This window comes from Eumetopias jubatus, unplaced genomic scaffold, assembly GCF_037043125.1.
Source record: "Eumetopias jubatus isolate StellerSeaLion01/CBP00866 unplaced genomic scaffold, mEumJub1_p1.0 scaffold_1, whole genome shotgun sequence".
NCBI classification, from domain to species: Eukaryota; Metazoa; Chordata; class Mammalia; order Carnivora; family Otariidae; genus Eumetopias; species Eumetopias jubatus.
This window is the reverse complement of record NW_028274807.1, coordinates 146,614,226-146,639,210: the sequence shown is the minus strand read 5'-3', so window position 1 is coordinate 146,639,210 and position 24,985 is coordinate 146,614,226. Positions and strand designations below refer to the sequence as shown.

General features: G+C 40.7%; 1 protein-coding gene across 2 annotated transcripts in view; it reads right to left on the bottom strand.

The window, feature by feature from the left end:
* Window positions 1-24,985, bottom strand: part of ULK4 (unc-51 like kinase 4) — a 616,362-nt gene that overhangs the window by 181,050 nt on the left and 410,327 nt on the right. For both annotated transcript variants that reach the window (XM_028107191.2, XM_028107192.2), the window contains exon 33: window positions 1,596-1,762. In XM_028107191.2, the coding sequence (XP_027962992.2) occupies window positions 1,596-1,762 (167 nt within the window). The remainder of the gene's footprint in view (window positions 1-1,595; window positions 1,763-24,985) is intronic.

Below are 24,985 nucleotides of genomic sequence, written 5' to 3'. Positions count from 1 at the left end.
AAGATCAAAGTCGGTAGTCAAGGCCAAAAGCAATACATGGCAGGTATTCAGGGGAAGATTTAGAAAGATGTTAGCAGTAAAATATATAGTGGTGTGGAAGAAATGAAAAAGTAAGACACAGTGATCTATCAGTACACTAGAACATTAAAAAAAAAAAGAATTAGAAAATATTTTGTATTAAGGAGTTTTCTTTTAAAATCCTTGAATATCTCTCTAAATCACTTGTAATAAAAGGATTTCTATTGTTCTGGAATTTTTAAACTTCTGATCCTTTTTATCTACAATCTACAAAACATAATCTTTTACAGATTGATATCATCAAAGCATCTTGCAAGAGTACCTATCGATGGCGCCTTGAAGAATTACCTAAAACCCCTGTCAAAACTGAAATAAGAAACAACATTCTCTGAAAAAAACACCAGGAAAGAGAGGAAAAGTGAAGAGAAATTTGTAACTCAGGATTGCATAAGTACTTAACAGTGCTCAGTTAGCTTGCAATTCTTATAGATGAGCAAATAAAAACAACCAGGTAGTTTGAAGGCCACTTCTATCTACCGGCTTTACAAGTTTGGGTTAAACACTAACTATCATGTTTACTAGGGGATCTTGGAATCATTTATTAAACCACACTGGACAAGCTAAACACTGACCAGCTCAATTGGGGATAAAAGATACCATTTATCAGAATGAAGAATAACAGAATAAACCAGAGTCTAGGGAATCATTCTTGGCTCAGCTACTATGACTCGTGGCAAAGTATCAAACAGCTTGGTTTCAACTTGAGCTTCTGCATCTCTCCAAGCCAGGATGCTACCATTTGATGTATATACCTCTTGCAATTTTACCAGGATTTTAAATATAAAATGAGTTCATCTTGGCTGTATGCTTTCACATAATCTAAGTATCAGCAGACTCAGTTGGTTAAATGAAATAGGCATGTGTAGGCACCTAACACCCAACACAGAAAGCACTCAATAAACCCACATCCCCTTCCTTCCTTACAGCATGATGCAAAGTAAATTCAGGTTATAGTTTGGGATGAATTGACTTTCCCAGTAGACACTGAACACACTTCTAGTCCTCAAAAACTGTCCTGGAATTCCATGTTATTGGTCATAATAGAAAATGAGAAAATTTATGTGTTGTACGTGTATATATAAGTGTGTATAAACGTGTGTTTGTGTGTGTGTGTGTGTGTGTGTGTGTGTTTGCCTAAAATCTCAATCCATTGTCTGTAGCAAGTTAATTCATCCTGTTGAGGGTGGGCTGGAGCGCCATCCCTAGACAGGAAAGATGGCACACTGCAGGGCCGGCTCTAGGGTGCCTGTAAGGCAAACGATCTCCTCCATCAGTAGACTTCCCCGACTAGCTCTTGGCAAGTGTTTCCTTAGGCCTCCCTTGCTTTCCTTTCAGATTGTGTGATCACAGAACGTGTCCTTGACAGTGGTCACCCCAAGATGGCTTATCTCGTAGTCTATAGAATCATATGTTCTTCCTCAAAAATAAAAACATATTAGAGAAAGATCGGGAAGGAGAGAACAAAAGGGAAGGGTGACGTGGTGTAGGGTTAAGACATGGGAGGAGAGGCCCTATACCTGCAGAGCCAGTCGAACGACACTGGATGTGTAGGTCAGCATGCCATGCAGAATATCGAGCAGGGAGAAGAGCAGCGCAGCTGCCATCTTGTTGTTGTTCTTATTGTCCATGTCCAAGCACAGTGTGGCGGTGTCAGTGAAGAGGTCACAGACATGGCGGACCAGACCTGAGCGTAAAAAGGAGAAGGGTAGAACATGCCTTGTAAATTACAAAATAATGTGCCATATAAACCCAGTGGAGCAGGCATGTGTATTCTATGCTGCATAAACTTGAAGCAGGCTTTCAATTGTACTCGTACAGGATACCCTCAGGCAGTTTTTAAAAATGCAGGTTTCCAGGCCTCACTCTCAGAGTCTGCTCAGGAGCCTGGGATGTGTTACATAAGCTCCCCAGGTGACTTGATGCAAGTGTTCCCCAAATTACACTTTGAGAAACACAATCCTACATGAACAGGCTTCACAAAGACAGAGGGCTCCCTGACACTGGAAGAAAACATGTTACATATGAACATACTGTCTCCAGGTTCTCTGAGGTTCAGTTCTTCACAGTATGGATCAGGCTCTACATGTGGACCCAGGGGACCCAAGGATCTACAAGTAATCAGGTCATTCCAAGAGGATAAAGCAATGAAGCATTTTTTTCCCACATGTATTCAAAAAAAAAAATTTGAAATGTAAGATCAATGATGATTTTAAGAAATCCAAAATTTAGAAATTTCTAACTTCTATCATTTTGTCTCTGCAAACCTCGTATTAAATTAACAGTGAAGTTGGTCTTCAACTTTTAGTTTGATGTAGTCTGTCACAAATAACACATTTGCAAAAGTAGGGGCATTATTATTTATATTTAAGTTGGCATTTTTATTGATACTATTATGTAGCATCATTCTTTGAATTCACATAAATGATTCAGATGTAAATATGGTGAAAATACAACACACAGTGTTAGAAACCTAAAGTGGTGAAGGACCTTTGGCATCAGTAGATCACCTGAATGCTCTAGAAAAACTGAATCTTCAGAAATAAGTATTTTACACAGGAGATGGTAGGAGGAAGCATGGTAAGGAGCTGTATACTAAACTGGACTTTATTGGTCTTGCAATCCATTTGGCCCTAATTTTCAGATGATCAATTGGATGGAAACTCTGCCAAGCACAGCCATCCAAGCTTTGGTATCTCTCCCAAACAATGCCATTGTCACTTCCAGTAAAGCAACCAAGTTCTCCTAGACAAGTGCAGAATAATTCTTAGACTTCAAAAGTAATTAATTTTGTCACTAAAGGCAGGGAGAAACCAAAATTATAGAGGTCTCAAAGTTGTACTCCTTGTGGCAAAGAGTGGTACAAGTCACAAAGCTGAAGATAAATATACTTGAAGAGAAGGTAGAATTAACTGTTGGCAAAATGGATCTATGACAAGGTTGGATCGCACATATCATGAACAACACACAGTATAGAAAAGCAATTATTATGACATGTACATGACACCAGAAGGCATTCTCCTCCGAGTGAGGCCGCTCATTCGCACGCCATGAATCAGCACTTTGGCATTCATGAGTTGCAGACAGGGCAGAAGGGCTTTAAAACACAGTGTTTGGTAAATACATGCTACAAGAGGTTTTCCTTTGGGGGTTTAGGATTACTTTGTGACACATCACGTAAAGGGTCAAAGGTGCAGTAGGGTGAGAACTATGTGAACAGCAGAGAAGGACGTGGCTCTTCACAGGGGGAGGCAGACCCCCAGATACCCCTCTCTACATGCTGCTTGACTCAGACTAAACAGCTGGTGAGCAACAGCGAGCGATCTTCCCAATCTTCATTCAGTCTTCAAGGAAAGAGTGCAAACAATGAACGCAATCGGATCCCGGCTGGGACGGGAAGTCTTTCCAGCCTGCTAGGTGAAAAAGCGGGCAACAAATGCCACGTTCTGACTTTACACACTGTCGGGAAGGTGCTCATAGGAGATTAGAAATGAAGCATCACACAAAATATTTCTCCAAAGCAGTGATAATGCCAGCAAGCTCATTAGTAGGATGTCAAGTGGTCTATTCTCAGCCATATATTCAATGCTCTTCATGGCTAGAACTTACACTTCAGGGTCAAAATACACGTTTTTCTCATTTAAACTTCTTATTATGAAAACAAAGAAAGCCACAAGACAGTTCTGTAAAAAGAACTCCCATCACTTTCTTCAATAGTTATCAACACTTTTGACCATCTTTGGTTAATCTATCCCCATGTTATTTTTTAGGATTTTAAAGTAAACACCAGCCATCATCTTATTTCTCCTGTAAATACTTCTGTAGAGTCTAACAGATAAAGGTTCTTTTTTTTTAAACATTACCACTTAATAAAATGAAATTTATTTAATATAGGCAATACGCAGCCTATGTTTAAAACTCAGCTGTCTCAAACTGTCTTTTTAAGGATTAATTTGTTGAAATCGGGATACAAACCAGGTCCACACATTCCATTTGGTTGCAGACCTTACATCTCCTTTAATGTCTAACAGTCTTTCCCCCGCCTGCAATTTTCATGCCATTTATTTTTGGAGAAGTTAGAACGTTGTTTTCCTATAGGTTTTTTTTTTTTTAAAGATTTTATTTATTTATTTGACAGAGACACAGTGAGAGAGGGAACACAAGCAGGGGGAGTGGGAGAGGGAGAAGCAGGCTTCCCGCGGAGCAGGGAGCCCGATGTGGGGCTCGATCCCAGGACCCTGGGATCATGACCCGAGCCGAAGGCAGACACTTAATGACTGAGCCACCCAGGCATCCCTCCTGTAGATTTTCTTGTGGTGATGTTCCTGTATCCCTGTACTTCCTGCAAAATGGTAATTGTAGTGACTAGAGACTCTATTTAATTCAGGTTCAATTATTTTGGCAATAATACTTGGGGCTGGGTCTCTACATGTCCTGTTGCATCATATCTGGAAGGATACACTGTCTAGCTATTCTACACTTAACAATGTTAAAATTGATCAGGTTCAGAGATTATTAGCCTAACCCATTCATTATAAAGTTCAACATCAAATGTTTACCTACTAAGGACCACCATCTAGTCCCACATTTCATTAGATAAGGGCAATACAGTAAGTTTCAAATTCTATCATTCCTTCCATATTTTTTTCAGCTGGTTTTCTTCTATAAATAATCTTCTTGGGGTGCCTCAGTGGCTCAGTCAGTTAAGCATTTGCCTTTGGCTCAGGTCATGATCCCGGGGTCCTAGGATGAGCCCCACATAGGGCTTCCTGATCAGTGGGGAGCCTGCTTCTCCCTCTGCCCTGCCCCTTGCTCCGGCTCTCTCTCTCACTCACTGTCTCTCAAAGGAAGGAAGGAAGGAGAAGGAAGAGAGAAAGGGGGGGGGAGAGGGAGGGAGAGAGAGAGAGAGAGAGAGAGAAAGAAAGAAAGAAAGAAAGAAAGAGAGAGAGAGAGAGAGAGAGGGAGAGAGGGAGGGAGGGAGGGAGGGAGGGAGGGAGGGAGGGAGGGAGGAAGGAAGGAAGGAAGAAAGAAAGAAAAAGAAAGGAAGAAAGAAAGAGAGAAAGAAAGAATCTTCTTTTATCAACTATTTGGTTATAAAATATGGTTTGTAAAGGAAAGGCAGGATATGTTTGATAAATATTTCTTTGTTGTCATTTACCAGTTTTCAGAACAATGATTTTGGAGTTTTAGCAATTACCAAATATGACTAATGGGGGAGAGGGTGGGGAAGCTAGAAACTACCAAAAGTTACTAATGAATTCATTTTGTGGCGTCATTCTGAATACAGTGGATTTTTAAAGAATACATTTTATGGATTTCAGTGGATTCAATCTTTTTTTTTTTTAATATTCAACTTGTTTCCATCTTTGGCTACTGACAGCCCCTTGAAAGTGTCCTGGCCACTGCTATATAATACGTCCCAAGTTCATCTTAAGAATTCCTGCCTCAAACATACTAAATAAAATGAATTTAAATAAAAAATTCCTGTCTCAGACTGGGCATTAGCTACTTCCCCAAGAAGCCCTGGTGTCTTTTAAGAAGAAACTGTGTTTGGAAACCATGATCTAAGCACTAAGGATGCTCATTGCTACTGGGTCACTGATTCAGTGGATAGAGATAACAAATATGTATCAACAGAGAAAAATAATGACTTCGTACCAATAATTCCAGTTTCAGAGTCCAGAAATGGACCCACACATATATAGTCACATAAATTGCAACAAATGAATTCTTTACAAAAAAAACTCTTTTCAACAAAAGGAGGTGGAAAAACTGAGTATCCATATGGAGAGAAGGATCCTTGACCATGACATCATATGATATGCAAAATTAGTTTCACATGAATCACAGATCTTCACATAAAAACTAAAACTGTAAAGGTTCTAGAATAAGATATAAAAGAAGATCTTTGTAACTAGGAGGCAGGCAAGATTTTTAAGGTCTCAAAAAGTATGGATCATTTAAAAATCAGTAAACTAAACTTCATCACAGAATTAAGTATTTACAGGGGCGCCTGGGTGGCTCAGTTGGTTAAGCGACTGCCTTCAGCTCAGGTCATGATCCTGGAGTCCCGGGATCAAGTCCCGCCTCGGGCTCCCTGCTCAGCAGGGAGTCTGCTTCTCCCTCTGCCCCTCCCCTGTCTCATGCGCACGCTCTCTCTCTCAATAAATAAAATCTTTAAAAAAAAATTAAGTATTTACAACATAGATATCTAATAAAGAATTTACATGCAGAATACACAAACAGTTCCTACAACTCAATAATAAAAAGACAATTTTAAAGATGGGTAAAAAACTTAAACAGTCTGTTCACAAAAGATATATGTCAATAAGCACATGAAAAATGTTCAACATCACTAGTCATGAGCAAAATGCAAATTAAAATCACAGTGAGATACGACCACACACAAACAGGAATAATTATAATGAAAAAAGCTGAGAACACCAAATGTTGGTAAGGATGTGGAGAGACCAGTACTCATATACACTGCTGATGGGAAATAGTTGCCGTTTTTATAAATTTAAATATACAGTTAGTATATTACCTAGCAATTCCACTCCTAAGTATTTACCCAAGTAAAATGAAAACCTACATCCACAGAAAGACTCATTAGACCTTTATTCAAAATAGCCCCAAGCTAGAGATAGCCCAGCTGTCCATCTAGAGGAGAATGGGCGAACACATTAAGATATATTCATACAATGGAATACTAGTCAGCAATAAAAAGAATTGAGCCACTGAATCCCACAAGGACATGGATGAATCTCAAAAAGGGTGCTGAGAGATAGACACCAGAAACAGGTGTATAAATTCAGTGGTATGATTACATGTATAAGATTCTGGAAAAAATATCTATGTTGATTAAGATCAGAACAGTAGTTGCCTCTAGGGAAGGGACAGGATGGAACCTTCTAGAGTGATGGAAATTTTCCATACTTTGACAGTGCAGCCTGTGCTGGGATGATAGCAGCATGTACTGAGCACTGCTCTGTGTCTGGCAATGGGCCTTTACTTGGCTTTTTACACTGAATACCTCACCTGAATTCTGTAAGAGCTCTGCGAGGCAGATGCTGATATCTCCATTTTATATAAGCAAAAACAAAGACTCAAATAACAAGTACTCAAGTACCAAGTTCAAGGTTACAGAGTTAAGTACAAGTCACAGAAGTGATCTGAACCCATGTATAACTCCAAAGTCAATATTGTGAAGCCTCTTGGACCAACCAGTGGGGAACTGAGACCCGAAGACCTATGAGTAGGCCACTGAGGTCGTGCCATAACCAAGTGGTGGTGGGAAGCAAGGAGGAAGGCAGACACATCACTAAAGCAGTGTGACTTGTAACTTGGTGGCAACAGTGGAATGGGGCCAAAAAGGGTCAATAAGGAATAGGAGAACTGTATCAGCACTGGAATAACTGGGGAATGAGTTTTCTAGGCACTGTAAGATACCTTTTAAGACATGAGTTTGAGATAACAACCAAAAGCCAATGACCAAAGGCAGTTGGAGATTAAAACCTAGAAAGTGGGTGGCAGTCAAGACTGGAGAAAACAGAAATTGAAGATGACCAGAGAGAGCGGAAGGGTTCCCAAAGGACAGTCAACACAAACAAGCAAGACAAGCAGCACTGAGCAAACCCAAGACAGGGGCAGGCTTTACAGAGGAAAGGAAGGAAAAGGTGTTACTAGAGAAATAATCATGATAACATAATCATGTCATAGATAAAAAGAAATGACTAGAATTTAAAAAAAGGAAAAGGTGTCAGGGAAGGGTGTTTCATCGCCACAGTTCATAAGCCTGAGGAAAGTTCACTGACTGGGTCATTTCCAGACAACTGATGCCAGTCGTTGGTAATCCTGTGGCTTGAAGTCAAACTTCAAGTTACTGGATCTTTCTTGGTACACTTTCCCCAAAAACCCTGTATGTTTTGACATGTTTGCTTCCACACTGTGTCCAGAATTTCCCCATAGAGGGAGTTAGGAAATACTGTTTCTTGGAAGGAAGGGCTTGAACCTGCATTTGCATAAGGCTGACCACATCCACTATGGAGCAAAATGAGGGACTGCTCTTTGTCCCCTCATCTTACCCCAGGGGCCTCAAGGATTAGATTGCTAATATTGGCAAAGCTCTGTGAAGAAGCTAAAACAGGATGCGTTTTACTAAAGTGGAGGAATAACTCTAAGAAGGAGGCAAAGGGAAGGAAAGGACATTAACATTCCCCTACTTGTGTTCTTTTATTCTTCTCCAAAGATAAGTGCTAATCAAGAGAAAGATACTCTTACCTCCAAAGAGAAAGAGTCAAGTTCAGGGACATTGCCAGGGCTGTGTTCTCCAGAGGGAAAATTCTCCAAGGGATTCAACTCTCAGTGGGCATGCGTGTATGGCTCTTTCCACTCTCTTCTTCTACTAAGAAGGCTGGTATACAGCATAGCCAGAGGCCTGCACCCCTGACAAAGGTGTGGCCACTTTCATGTTTTGGGGTTTTTTTTTTCCCCCTCTCTCTCCCCCCACCTCTCATCCAGACCCAGTCTGAGATTTAGTAGCTACCTGTGGCTTAGGTCAGCTCTGTTCCAGCCCCTGGGCAAATGCACAGCCCCTGGCTGTGTCTCCCGCCTCTCTCCATTGGTACAAGCTGGTACGCACCCGTGTGAAGGGAAAAGGGAGGCTCCCCCGCCTGAGTGTTAAGATGCAAGACTGATGTTTCAACACTGAGGCAAATACACAGGGAAAGTCACAACCAACTTTGTTCCCAGTGTGGCAGGTGGACCTAATATAGGAAGTAAGGCTAAAAACAACCTTCTACGCAGACCCGCATAATAAAGAAGGTTTCTGTGCCTTGCTTGTCCATCAGCTCCCTCAGAGATGCTGTACAAAGGTATCTGAAATGGGGCTCTAGCATTTCCCAGTCCTCTGGTCAAACATCATCATAAGAACTTCTTAATACTCCATCCTAACACCTCAAAGAGAAATCAAAATTCATCAAGCTACAGAACCCAAGAATTACTTTGCATTAATTACAACCAACTCATCAAAAAAAAAAAAAAATCCAAGAATTATTTTGTATTAATTATAAGCAAATCTCTAAAGGAGTCATCCCCATGAGTTATTTTCAAGTGTTTAATGTTCTGGGAATATTCATGCACATGAGCTATTTCCAGCTCCGGTCACTGTGTCCTGATTATATTATTATTTTTTTCAAAATCTGTTGGACTAGAGAGATAATATGAGAGTACACTTTGAATCGCCAAGCTTTTGAAAGCAATTTATATTTCTATCATTAATGATTTGAATACAACATTTTAAATCCAAACGTAAACTCCCCAAATTGAGGCTTTCTTGTGGATAATTTTATATCTGCATCATACAAACATGTGGCCATTTCCCCTAGGGCTCATGAAAGTCACCCTGAACAGACAATCTGGAAGAGGAGTATAAAGGCATCTGTGAGATGTGATGTGGGAAAATCGTTTTTTCCCAAACCGATCAGTGCTGTACCACCAAATGCAGAATCACAACAAATCAGCAGAGTTAAGAGTCTGCTTTGAAACAGAAAACCATGGAGGGTGAAAGTGGCAATGCCCATCCTGGACACACTGGCAGGGGAAATAGAGGCATCTGTAAACTCAGGGTCCTGAGCCGAGCATCCAAGCACACAAAACCTGCTCTGGCTAAAGGTTAATGAGCAGCCACACACACAGAGATATGACCCCAAACGAAAATATGTTCCATTTCTCAGTCTAAAAATTTAGGAACCCCCTTAGTGTGGGTTTTTGCCTCTGTTATTCCAGCCCCTTCCTGGGAGACCCTGGGTGTCTACACTGGGCTCTAGGCTTCATTCTCCCCGTGCAGTTGTGGCCCCAAATCTGCATGCCCTCTGCCTTGGAGCTTTGGCTTCCACGCTACATCTCAAGCCTTCCCTCTCACACCCTGCCCAAACACCAGGGCCCATGGGAGCCTGGCTTTCCCCAGTTAGGAGAAGGACACTGAACAAGTTTCACTTGATGCGTAGGACCCACCAATTCCCAACGGTGTATTCTGCTGAAATGAAATAACCCATCAAACCTGAAAGCTGGAAGTACATCATGGTCAGAGGCTGGGCACTTCTCAAATATGACAGAGGCTAATGTTTTAATTAATAATCCTGAAGGGACTCTCTATATGAGAGTATCTTAAAAACAACCTTGCCCCAGCTCCCCTGAACCCACAGTGGTCCCTGGACCCCCATGATTAGTACAGAATCAGTCTAGCACTTAACTCCAAGGACAGAGGAGAGCACTGTATTGAATTATTCCAAGTATACAATTTATTCTGGTCACCTGCCCCAGGAGACTGCAATGCCCATTCCTGTTTGAAGCAGAGACCCTGCATTTTAGCAACATGGAAACCTACTCCTCTGCCCCCTCTCTCTTTGCATACTTGAAAGGTAAAAAATTTGGGATAGAATAAGCTCAATTACAAAATCGCCGAAAAGAGAAGTTTAACACTTGAGGGACTTATGCACTGAAACCTACACTCTTTTTGATTACTCAGATAGCTAAAGTAGCTTAGAATTGGTTTACACAAATATATCTGGAGCCATTTTTGAAAGGGAGGACACAAAAAGTAGAAGTGGGTGCTAATTTCATATCCCAAACTTAAGATATAATGTTGTTTATGACTAATTCAAAAAAGTAAATTTTATTAACTCAAAGGTGCATCAAGTTTCTAATTCCAATTCCAATTCCAATTCCAATGACTGATTATATATGTACAATGCCCAGGAAAGTGCTGGAAGAGAGTGGGGTTGGAGGAACAGGGAAGGAAACCTTCTCTGTTTGTGTGTGACCCCTCTTAGCAGCAACACCCCCCCGGGGTCTGCCCCCAAAGCGTGAAAGCTTTGTCCAGTTGAATTCTGACTTCAATGCAGCACTTGCTGAAGCATAAAGGGGCTTTTATGAACTGGGCCCTGAGCTAGAGCACATCCTCTTGAGTTCCACATACCACATCTTCCCTCCTTCCCCGTGATCTATGAGCTGGTAGGGCAACATTCAGGAGAGAACATGCATCCTTCATTCAATCCCTGGTTCATACGCAATATGCTGAGCATTTATAATGTAAATTTTATAGGGCTCAACAAGGAAGGAACTAGAAAAAGCTCAAGAAATGGTCCCTTACCTTCAGGGGCCATAATAAGATATCGACGTGTGAAACAGATCATGGAATAAAACGCTATCTTGGTGCTATCAGGCAGAGGGAGTGATGGTCCAAGTCATGCTTGGCATTTTTTCTTATACTCTGTAAAAATTCAATTAATACATGTATGACACAGACAATACAAAGGTCCGTGACATCCCATTTCCTCGAAACTCACCATGCATAAGGGTTTACTGTAGAGGGCATAGGAGACACATGCAAATACAAGCATGCATAGATGCATGGAATATAGCCCAGAGCTTGCTATTTTTCACTGAAGGATGTATCAGAGACTTCTATATCTTGCCCCATTCCATAGATAAAACGCTAACTTGTTCTTTTAAGTAACTGCACAGTGTCTCTTGTTAAGATGAAATTCCATGATACAGCTAGCAATCCCAAGAAGGACGGGTGAAGTTCAGGCACCACCCGGCTACTGTACAGCGTTCACTCTACACAAAGTGACCGTCTCCAGCCACAACCAGCTGTTTCCTTCCCCTGGAGTTCCAGAAACGGGGCAGCAGAGGCGAGAGCTCCTAAGAAACACATTCCAACATTTGAAACAGGAAGTGGCAGTGGCAGTGGCGATGCCTCATCTCAAGGACCGAGGAGCAAGAACACTAGGCTGTAGGAAGGGCGGAAAGGAAAATGATGGGGGAGGGAGAGAAACTTGGGGGGCAGGGGCTCCGAGTATCATGTTTGGTTCTAGCTGTTTCTGGGGCCCAAGAATGATTCGTATCTTGAGTTCCATCAGACATGCTCTCACTGGTAAGACATTTTCTTTTTTTTATGTGGCTAATCTGAATTTCTGATATGTGTATGTAATAGTCCTAACCAGCTCAAGGGACTGGGAGTTCTAAATGTTTTTTTTTAAGTCTTCCTTTAGTGGGACAGAGTATCAGTCTCCCAGGTGTCAAATTTCAAGTTAGTTATCTTCAAAAGTGTCATGCTTTCTCGACCCCATGCATTATCCACCCTCCTCATCTTCCCTTTCAATCTATATTTATTTTGTGATTTTTTATTTTTTTCAGAGTCAAAGCCTTCCTGCAGTCCAGGTCACCTTCTTCTCCCCAGAGGCAACTAGTTTCGCTTTTACCTACTTATCATCCCCCCCCATTTCTCTAAATAATACACACTTGCATTTTTTGAGTTGCAGGCATTATCTGTTGACTTCCTCCTACGCAGGAAGGAAGATGCAGCTCTTTCCCCATGCCCTACCTCACACCCACACAGCTCCCACTCCTCATTCCCCCACTATAGGTATCTTTTACTTTCAATCAGACTGACAGTGATCACATCATTATGACTATATAAACACTATTCCCAATTAAGTCACATGGAAAACTATGATTATTTTTCCTTTCCTGGGCAACTTCATGTTTCCTCTAGAGTTAATAACTTTGAAGACTCGACTCTCATTTTAATGGTGCTTTGGGAGTGTGGTAGGATGAATAATGCCCCCTTCCCCAAAGATACCCATAACCTAATTCCTGGAAACTGTGTCACCTTACATGGAAAAGGGAACTTGGCAAATGTGATTTGGTTAAGGATCTTTTTTTTTTCCAAAGATTTTATTTATTTATTTGTCAGAGAGAGAGAGAGAGAGCAAGCACAAGCTGGGGTGGGAAGCAGCAGGCCGAGGGAGAAGCAGCCTCCCTGCTGAGCAGGGAGCCCACTGGGGGACTCAATCCCGGGACCCCAGGATCATGACCTGAGCCACAGGCAGACGCCTGACCGACTGAGCCACCCAGGCGTCCCATCGGTTAAGGATCTTGAGAGAGAATATCCTGGATGATCCAAATGGGTCCAGTGTAATCCCAAGTATTCCTATAGGAGGGAAGCAGGAGGTCAGAGTGAACAGGTGATGTGAAGACAGAAGTACGAGGATGCAGTGACACAAGGGCCGAGAAACAAGGAACACAGGCAGCAGCTAGAAGCTTTTCAGCTTGGGTTTTCAAGGCAAGGAAACAGAAGCCTCCTGAAGGAATGAAGCCGCCAACATCTTGACTTTAGACTCTTCATCTCCAGAATTGTAAGAGAATACATTTTTGTGTTGTTTTAAGCCACTAAACTTGTGGCTTTGTTACAACAGCAATAAGAAGCCAATACAAGGAGGCAGCAAAAGTAATTCCCTTTGTCAAGTCCATCATCTTGACCCGGAAGTCCTCAGCTACTTCCTGCTGACAAGATGCACTTCTGAGTCTGCGTCAGCTGACAGACCAAGAACTTAAAGAACCCGAGTTGGATAATACCAGAGACACTATTTTCCCTACGTTGTTCTGGGAAAAATTTATGAACTGGCTCATTTTGGTCATCCAAGAATAGAGAGGGAAACTATATCATTCAAATTATAGCATGGGAAACTCCTTGGACTGGGAGCCACACATCCTGGTGTCAGCACTATCAGAACCTAACAGAGTGACTGTGGTCAACTCATTCCATTTTCCTGAGCCCTAATTTCCTTGTTAGAAAATAAAGAAGGAGCACTCTGTGATGTTGGAGGCTTCTCTTAGCTCTAATATTTTATAAGTCAGAATGTGGCAAATGAATATTAAATAGTACTCATTTACTCTAAACCTATTAAAACTCCATAGGGAAAATTATTCCCATACACTATCAATGAAGAGATAGGATAACAAACAGGTATTATTATTTATAAATCAGTACTCCAAAGCTAAAAATTAGATATGAGAATAAGCCATGCAGAGAAAGAATGATGATAGTAAACACCTCTAGGGCTCTCGCCATGGGCAAAGTACTATTCTAAGTGCGTTAACAGATATCTAACCAAAAATCCCCTTCACTCCATTTTACAGATGATGAAACTGAAGTTTGGAAAGGATGAGTAACTTTGCCCCAGCCATCTGGCTCCAGTCTATGCTATTACTCACTCTGCAAGACTGCATTTTGTAACTGCAAATGGAAGAGGAGGAAAAGAAGGACTATCTGTGAAGTTTATCGTGCGAATACAAAACAAAATACAGGGGCGCCTGGGAGGCACAGTAGGTTGAACCTCCAAGTCTTGGTTTCTGCTCAGGTTGTGATCTAAGGTCTAGAGATCAAGGCCCACAATAGGTCCTCCGAGCTCAGCAGGGAGTCTGCTTAAGACTCTCTCTCCTTCTCCCTCTGTCCCTCCCTCCTGCATGCAGAGGCACGCTCTCTCTCACTCTCTCTCAATAAATAAGTAATCTTTAAAAAAATACAAAAAACAACAGGTTTTAGAAAGATGAAATTAGGAACAGATAAGGCTAAGAAAGGGGAGGGGGAGGGGAACACATACCAAGTTGAATCTCTCACCGCTAGAGAAATATAAAGGGCTAAAAAATAAGTAAACAGAAAGAAGGGACAGAAAATTGACACACTGTGCCTTGAAAATAAATCTGCTTCGTTAAAATCTTATTTTGCAAAAGTAATTTTGGCATTTGTACACAGTAGGCCTGTTATCCCACGACAATCTTCTACTTCAGTGACATCTTTCTGCATCAGTTAATTAACAGGTGCCACTCACAGAGCGAGCCTATTGAGCTGTTGCTGCAGGAGACACGGAGCAATATCAGATATTCAATACCAGTGCTGTCAAGTAAATGACAACAATCAGCAGGGAATGTATTTCATTTTCAGCTTTCTAGTGGAGAAAATAAATATGACTTAGGAAGAATTTGATATGCACCTTCTACATATCAAATTTCTGAGAAAAATTTGAAGGCACATTGGAAATCAATTCAAGCTATAAAGGAACTTGTAAATGTTCACTTAAATTTGAATGTAAAAAATGAAGCCTTCAGAAATAACCACAGAGGAAAATAAATGAAATGTGGTTTTTTAAAAAACCATTTAAAAGCATTTAAAAAACAAAACAAAACCAGAAGAGCATAATACTCATTCTTTACCTTCTTGCACTTGACTTCCTGATAGCTCTTGTCACATCTTATCTTTTGGAAAGGCGGCCTCCTTCTCTTGGCTTAGAGGACACCCCACTCTTCTGAGTTCCCTCCCTGCCCATTCCTTCTCAGTTTCCTGGAGCACTTTTCTCCAAAACCCCACAATCAAGTATACTTATCTGATGAATGTCTGTGTTGCCTACTAGACCATAAATCCTACAGGAGCAGAAAACACATCTGTTTGGGTTATTCCTATCTAATCTGAGCCTACCACAGACCCTGGCTCATAGCAGGTTCTCAAGAAACACTGTGTGTTGAGTAACATTACATGACCAAAGAAGGGCTCATTCTAGAAATTCACAGCTGATTAATCATTAGAAAACCCACTACTGGAAATTACACTGAACAGTGTAAGGAAATAAAGATCACCCAAAGGAGAACAAGCAGAGGCTATTCAGAGCTTGCTATAGCAAGGGGGTCAGCCACTATCCCTTGCATTTGGCAGAGACTCAAAGACAGGCAGGGGAGTGGGAAAGCTTTATAGTAAAAAGACAGGAAGGCTTCAGGTATGCACTGATTGGAAGCTGTTGGTACCGGGAAGCTGAAAGCAGGTTAACTAGAAGTAGGGCATGTCATGTGATTGGTTTAGGGAGCAGATTTGGTTTTCTGTCGTTGGTCCTGAGTCAGAAGGAAGGGCAAAACTTAAGGAAGCTGACAGTTACTGACCAAGCCCCGACCAATTTGTGCCAATTGCTACAGAGGTAGTGGTTTGGCATCCCAGAGTGGTTCCTGCAGAGGCTGTAGTGTGGCTTCCTGCGCTAGGTGCTGCAGAGGTTGGGAGTCGGAGTTCTATTTTCATACATGAACTGGCCATTGGCCATTTACATATAGCCTCTCAATAGTGGAGGCATACCCATTAAGGTCAGCAACTGGAAAAGGATGCCCACTCCCAATTTTCACTCAAAATTCCTTGGCTAATGTAGCCAAGGCAATGATAATAATATGTAACTACTCCAATAGTCAATAGGCTTCTCTAAAAGCCTACTTAGGGTGGGGATCAATGAGATTTAAAATCATTAAAAAAAAATGAAGCAGAACTACACGTATTGACATAGACATATGTCTATCACATCAAATATGGAAAACCAAGTTAAAAAATAGTACACATAGAATAACAGCATGTAGAGAAGGCATTTAAGAGTCACTGAACAAGCCTTATCTTTCAAGCACTGTGCTCTTTTACACACACAGTATCTTTACACACATTGTCTCATCTAATCTGCCATGGCCTACCCTGCAGATGAGAAGGTGGGGACCTTCCAGATAACTGGAAGTGAGGAAGAGCCCCAGACCCAGATTCTTTCTCACTACCTTGTACTGCTTGGTAAGCTTTTATGCATGAGGAAAACCCGGTTCATCGACCCAGGTGAGTTCACTTTTTCACTTCTTACCCTTCTGCACTCTTGAATGTGTTTATACTGAATACACATTACCTCTTTCTTTTTTTAAGATTTTATTTATTTATTTGACAGTGAGAGAGACAGAGAGAGCAGGAACACAAGCAGGGGGAGTGGGAGAGGGAGAAGCAGGCTTCCTGCTGAGCAGGGAGCCCGATGCGGGGCTCCATCCCAGGACCCTGGAATCATGACCCAAGCCGAAGGCAGACTCTTAACGACTGAGCCACCCAGGCGCCCCCACATGTTACTTTTATGATCAGAAAAGTTACAGTTATTTTACATCTTTAAAAAATAAAAAGAAGAAGGAATGATACAGTACTTTAGACACTTTTGGACCTGCAAATAAAGGCTACTGCTCAGGGTTCAGACTGAACCTCTGTAACACCATGTGAGACTCTTATTCCATCTGACACCTTTGTGAGGCCTGTTCCACCTTGAAGGAAGTCTCAGGTGTCTCAGCCATGAGAAGCTTGATACCAAGAAAGGAAATACTACCTGGCATCTTGGGGGACATCAGAGGGCTGGCTTTGCCTGTCTAGTTGGGATGGCCTTGGCACAGGGGCATAATGCAAAAACCAAGGAGAGAGAAAATGGTGCTGAAAAACATGATAAGCTCTCATCATCCTTCCTTGGAGGTCTCTGAGCAAAAGCAGTCTCATCCCTTTTCAGAACCCACCCCTCGTCCGTAAGCTCCACCCCAGTCCCTCTGCCTTCTCCAAACCTTCCACCCCCTGCCTCCCTGTCTGAGTCACTCACCACATGTAAGTCTCCCTCATCTCTCCCTTCACCTGTCTTTTTCAACTAAGCCAATTTCTCAGTTCCAAAGAAACTTTCAACTGGCCTTGCTGCCCCCGAAAATATCATCCGATCCCTCTTTCCTTTACTGACAATGTAGACAAATCTGTTTCCTTTCCATTTTTTCTTCTAGTAAAGTCACCATTAGATTTTTCAAAAGGTACTTTACCACAGCACTTCACCTCTTTTCACCCCTGGCTTGTTTCTCACTGCCCTCCTGGGCTCTCTGTCGCTCATCACCAGCTGGCTGATAACAGAATACCTCATTGGGCACAGTGGGATGGTAATGGGATCTTTCTGAAGACCAGAGCATCTAGAGGGCAGGGTGTGGCATGCTTTCATTCTCTAGCTTGGCCCAGTGCTTCACAATCAATACGTGAATCTCCTCTGATAATGAAACCAAATCCTACTAATAACTTGACAAGACAAAGAGCAACACCATCTCCCTTCCTGGCACAATCTTTTCTTCTCCCACCCAACCTGGGTAGAAGTAGATGCTTTCTCCCCTAACCTTCATCTCCTCTGAGACTTTCTGCAAAGTTCTCTCCAGCATAAGAAATGCACCTACTGTGCCTGCTGTGTTTTCAAGTTAGTCAGCACTCACGCACCCTGAGAGCCAGTAAACGTAATTCTACTGTGGATTAGTTACTCAACTGATTCCACTCCAGAAAGACCGTGTCTTAGATGTCACCTCCCACCAATCTTGGCTAGCAACATTCTAGTTGCTAGATTCTAATTATAAAGCCTAAAACAGAGGGTACTAACACACAGGCTGTGACTAGAATTATCCTCACATATGAATTCTTTCACTTTCCCAACTTATTAACCCGATTCAGAGGACAGGACTCCCAAACCGACATCTTTAGGAAGAGGCCAAAGGCATGATGAGCTTTTCCTCTCCCTGTGATCTGTAACCTCCTCCCTCTCAACCCGAATGCCTGACACTCAGTCCCAGCTGTTCCCCTTTCGCCACGCCCCTGTATGCTGCACCATACTCCCTTCCTGTTCCGGGTTGGGCTGGTAGGTATCACCACATACCTACAGTTACTGTTTTCGCCTCCTGCAATTCTGCTTCCACTCTCCATCCCACCAGCAGGGTGGCCTAATTTTGCTTGGCATCACTGAGGGAATGTTCCCGCACTGCTAAGAGAGTCTGAGCACTGACCTTGCCATCTCTTACCTGGCTGAGCATTCAAGGCCCTCCACACTCTGGTTCCAGCCCAGCCTGCCAACACAAACCCACTCTTGCAGCCCAGATGTACATAGCCTACCACCACCACCTGTGCTCTCGTCCTTCACTCCTGCCTCTCTGCTCGGCTCCCACTGCTCTTTGCGGCTAAGGTGGCCTCTCTTCCTCATCCTGCCTCCAGCCTCCACTTCACTCGTGCACTTTCACTCACCACTTTCTCCTTTGAAAGCTTCTGTTTACACCACCCATTTGTGCAATAACATCCTGTATTTCTACTTATCTTTACACATAAAATGTTTCTCCCCAACGAGACCACAAGCTCCCCAAGGAAGGAACTATCATGGAATAAAAAAGGTATTTCAGAAATATTGAATACATATATTTGAATTGCACAAGCTTTTTTGTGAGTTCTACACTGTCTAACACTTACTGAAGATATTCAGTAAATACCTTTTGAATGAACAAATAAATGACTAATTTAGACCACTGGCTCTTGAGGGTCTGAATATATCTTGTGCATCATTCTACCCAGAGCCCATCTCAGTGGACTCAATAAATCTTTGGGTGAATGTCAGTGAGAAAAGCAGACAGAGGAAGGGGACAGTGTTTAGGTGAAGGTTATGAATATCACAGTTTAGAATTTGTTGTAAAAAAGTAAAACATTCAGTGGAAGAGTAATAGTCACTAAGAAGATAGAAGATCCCATTTACAACGGCAACAAAAGTAGATGAGATACTTAAGAATAGATGTATCAAGGACCCTGCAAGGTCCACATGAAAAAAACAAACATTAATGAGGGATAAAGAATCAGACAAACAACTGGAGAGTCATACCATATTTTTGGCTAGAAAAGCTCAAAATCATAAACATGTTGATTCTTCCTAAGTTAATCTATGAATTAAAAGTAACTGCAAAAACATTAGGATTCAACGTGTTTTTTGAAACTAGACAAGCTAATTACAAAGTTATTGTGGGGAAAAAAATCAAAAGGTAAAATAGCAAGGAAACTCTTAAAATAGGTAAAGTAACTAGAAGTGGGAACTATCCCAATCAAATGTCTAACTACATAACAACACCACGAAAATTAAGAGTTAGGCACTGACATGTGAGTAAATAAAAACCAAAGGGAAAAATGAAGAGGCCGAAATCTGCACAAAAATACACAGATATTTAATATGATGGCATTTCAGATTGATGGAGAAAAGATGGAACGTTCACTTAACGGTACTACTGAGGAATAATAAAATAATAAATCCTACTCTAAAGACTTAAAACCAAATATATTTCAAGTAGATCAATGATTTAATAATCAAAACTGAATCCATAAAAGTAGCAGAAAAAAAGGAGAATTTAGAGTTGAGAACGCATTCCTAATAGAACACAAAACCCAGAAGCTATAAAAGATTTGTTAAATAATACTTACTAAAACTCTAATTTCTGTAGCAAAATACAACTTAATAAAATTAAATGTCAATAACTAAGTGTAAATATTTGCATAACCAATCACAGGAGTCAATTTTCACTTACTTGTAACGAACACTGAGAAACTGGAAGAAAACACTAGAAACACATAAGAAAAGTGGTCAAAGAAAATGAACAGGGAAATATTTCCAAGAGAAGGAAATACAAATGGCTCTTACGTAAAAGAAGAGATGCTCATAATAAGTAAACTTCAAAATAAAAAGAGACTGAGAGAGGACTGTGATATCCAGTCATGATGGTATAACTGGCACCAAACTCATCCTTCATAAGCAAGATTAAACCTAGACTAAATAGATGACATAACCGTTCTTCAGATGTTAGACAACAAATAGTACAGGATTCTGATTCCTGAGAGAGAGGAGATGCAGGAAATAAGCCCTATAATCACGCTGGTATTCTCTCTGTCTTTCCTGACATTTCTCCTTTTGAGGCACTTTCCAGATGAAGGCATGAGGTTGCGGGACTCAGAGCAGAGGAGCCTCACTTTGCTGCGCAGCAGGAGAGTGGAGTTAGGGTTTGCTGAGGCAGCTGGAGTTTACCAGGCAGATTAATGAAGGGAGTGAAGCTGCTCAGAAAAGCAGTTTCGGAAATCTGCACAGTGGGACCCTTAAAGTCTTTGGTCACGTGCTAAGATGTTGGTTGGATGAGATTCCAGGTAGTGATAGACAACAGCTCCCTGGAAGCTGTGGGTTGATGGGAGAGCCTGAAATTGCACAGAGCTGGGAGACAAGAGTTCTGGCAATCCAGAGAAAACAGATCTTGCTAAATACTCTGAGTAATGGACTGAGACCTCAGAAAAGCCACACCTTATTAAGGCACCCATGAAACAAAAATTAAAAACAAGGCTTGAAAGAGTCAAGCTGAACTACCAGTAAATTAAATGACAGCCAGAAAGAACTCAATATTCTCTAAAAACACCAAAATTCAGACTCCTTATTGTGCCTACAGAACTGCCACTGTGCAAAAATTATTATACATTGCAAAAAATCAGGGACTGAGAAATGTAACCCATAACCAAGAAAAAATATATATTAAATGGAGACATCAAGATGACCCAGGATTTTAAAGTAGCTAATGAAAATATATTGAAAGGGGCGCCTGGGTGGCTCAGTTGTTAAGCATCTGCCTTTGGCTCAGGTCATGATCCCAGGGTCCTGGAATTGAGCCCCTCATCGGGCTCCCTACTCAGCAGGAAACCTGCTTCTCCTCTCCCACTCCCCCTACTTGTGTTGCCTCTCTCACTGTGTCTCTGTCAAATAAATAAATAAAATCCCTAAAAAAAAAGAAAATATATTAAAAGATATAGAAGAAAATATGGTCATAATGAATTAACAGATCAGAACTCCTTAAGAAATGAAAACAATAAACCAAATGGAAATCCTAAAACTAAAAAGTATACTATCTGAAATAAAGTTTTCACTGGTCAGATCAAGGGAAGACTAGAGATGGCAGGAAAAAATTAAACTAAAAGATCTACACAAATTATCCAATCTGAAGAAAAGAGGAAAAAACAAGTTTAAATTTTAGATAATAAAGACCGTAACAAATCCAAATAGACTAACACATATGCAGGATGTACATAAAAACTGGAGTTCTAGAGGAAAAAGAGAAATAATGGGGGAGAAGAAATATTTGGAAAAATAATAGCTCACAGTTAGCCAAATTTGATTAAAAAATATAATATATACTTGCAAATTTCAAGGAGCTCAGCAAACTGCAAGCAGGAAAATTATAAATAAAACCATACCAAGGTTCGTCAATAGTCAAACTCAAGAAAATCAAATATATTGATACATTGGACCAGAAGTAAAAAGGGACATTTCATAATGATATAAGGGTGACAATCATAAATGTAAGAGCACTTAATAACAGAGTTTCAAACTACATAAAACAAAAACTGATACAACTAAACAAAAATAGATCCAGTCATAACTGGAGATTTTCTTTTTTTTTTAAGATTTTATTTATTCATTTGAGACAGAGATACAGAGTGAGAGAGAGAGCATGAGCAGGGGTGGAAGGCAGAGGGAGAAGGAAAAGCAGACTCCCCGCTGAGCCAGGAGCCCAACACGGGGCTCGATCCCAGGACCCGGAGATCATGACCTGAGCAGAAGGCAGACACTTAACTACCTGAGCCACCCAGGCACCGCAATAACTGGAGATTTTAAATACTTTTCTTAGTGATAGAACCACTGGAAAAAAAAATCAGTATATAGAAAATTAGCCAAAAAAATCTGAACAGCTCTCACAATCTTTACCTTGAGGTCAACAATTTTTACAGACTATATATCTATATCCAACAACTACTGCAGAATATACATTCCTTACCAGTACACTTGATACCTTCAAAGACAGACCACATGCCAGACCAAAATAGTAAGCCTCAAAAATTTCAAAAAACTGAAATCTTAGTGTGTGTTCTTTCAACACAGTTAGAAGCAGATTAGAAATCAGTAACAATAAAGTATCTAGAAAGTCCCCAAATGTAGGGAAATTAAAGATACTTCTAAAACATGATCATGTTGAAGAAGATATCACAAGGAAAATTAGAAAATATGTCAAAATGGATGATAATGAAAATACAACAGTGCTTAGCCAAACATCTGTAGTTCTAAATGCTGGAAATGAAGAAAGCTTTAAAATCAATTCTCTAAATCCTCACCCTAGGAATCTAGGGGGGAAACGCCCTCCCCCTCCAAATAAGCCCAAAGTAAACAGAAGGAACTAATAAAGATAAAAGCAGAAATTAGTGAAACAGAAAACAGACAAATACTACAGCTTCTTCTTTTAAAAGCTAATAAATTGATAAAACCCTAGCAAAAGTGAAGAAAAAGAAAAGCACAAATTAAAAATACAATACCACTTTGTAATAAAAGGAAATGAAATATTGATACATGCTACAACATGGATAAACCTCAAATTGCCATCTAAGTTAAAAAAGCTGGATGCAAGGGGCGCCTGAGTGGTTCAGTTGGTTAAACGTCTGGCTTTGGCTCAGGTCATGATCTCAGAGTCCTGGGATGGACATCAGGCTCCCTGCTCAGCAGGGAGTCTGTTTGCCCCTCAACCCCTCCCCCCACTCATTCTCTCTCTCACTCTCAAATAAAATTAAAAAAAAAAAAAAAAAGCCGGATGCAAAAGACGATATATTGAATGATCCCATTTATATGAAATGCCCAGAAAAGACAAATCTATGGAAACCAAAAGCATGGGAAATATGGCCCAGCATAAATCTGCCCTAAATCTCATGTGCTGTATTATTTTCTGTCTCATCAAGTTTGCTGACAATTAAATATCAGGCTCAATTAAGATGGACTCTGTTTTATGTCCTTCCCTGGACCCACTTCATTCATTCATTCAATCATTCTTTTACCAATACTTTCATTGAGCTAGGAACTCAATTCTTACAGGTAAAATGCAATAGAACATTGGTTTTCAAAATTATTTTTACGATGAAAACTCTTTTGCTAAGATGTATCATGAAAAGCCCCAACATGCAAAACAGATGAGAGTAGGGGTGCTCTGTCGAAATAAAGAAAGGCTTTCTTGCTTGTGATCTACCTTTGAACACCTTCTCCCAACCACCCACTTTCCTCTTATGGTGGTCTGGGCAATCAAGAGTTGACTACGTTAGACAGAAAAATCCAAATTAAATATTTGCAAAACTTCAGAAGTTTTGGAATCACAGCATTTCTTGGCAAAGTGGCAACTTTTTTCTTATGTGTAGGGTGCTGAAGGCAGGATACCTTGGGCAAATGCTTAGTGATTGGCATAAAACGTGTGGAAGGCTCCCAGCCTGGGTACAATCTACCACAGAATGCAAAGGGTGGGAGTTACAGTTTAACTTCTACACAAAGTAGTTAAACCTGAGAATTTTTTTCAGTTGTTCGATTTCACTTTTGACTTTTGCTATGCGGCAAAAAATTTTTAACACATTGAAATTTTAATTACTGTATTAATTCTGCAAAAGCTTGCCAACTTTATGAAAATGGCACATTCAGAGGTGACAATAAAATAACTTCTGCTTGGCACAGGGCAGCAAATGACAAGGTTGCTTGTGGCCAGAGACTCCCTGTCTCAAAATCCCACCTCGCCTGTCCTACCCACCTTCCCTCATGATGCATCTAGTCCCTTTAACCCACATACGATGTACCACATGCCATGGCCCAGAGTCTCCTGCAAGGTTTCTCCCTTCTCTCTGCCCAGAAGATCCCCCAGAGCACCTCAGCCAAAGGTCCAGTGGACATTCTGTACTTGTGTGAGCTTGTTGTACAGTCCTTATTTGTCCCTGCAATAAGTGTTAAATTCTGAAATTTGTTCTAATTTTACTTTTAGCTTTCAACTATTTTGCTAAAACATCTATTAATTCCTCCATTCCACTGCTGCTTTCATTTGAACTTTGAGTTGAATATTTGATCCACTTATCTTCACGTTTCTTATTTAAAATAAAAAGAACTCAAACCTATTTAATCTGGAAGAGCTTAACTGAAAATACAGAAAGCATAATATATAGATTCCCTGAGCCTTTATTTCCTAAATAATCTGATTTGTAGTTCTGATTTTTCATTAATTTTATGATATTTTGATACAATCAATAGATTACGAAGCATAATAAAATGAACACCCATACATGTTATACTCAACTTGAAAATTAGAATATCACCAATTCCATTTAATCTGCCTGGATAATCCTCCCTGGATACATCCACTGTTCTACATTTTGAGTGTTTTATTCCCTTGCTTTTGCTTCCACAGTCTTATTATATGTATGTATCCCTAAATGTATTGTTTCATCTTGAGTTTTATAAAATTGGTTATTACACTACACATGGAACTGTGCAGCTTGTATTTTTTTCTCAATAGTTTGTATATTTGGCTTTGATTCATTCATTTCGTGGCTGGAAAATATTCTTGTGTAGGATTTTGCCACATTTAT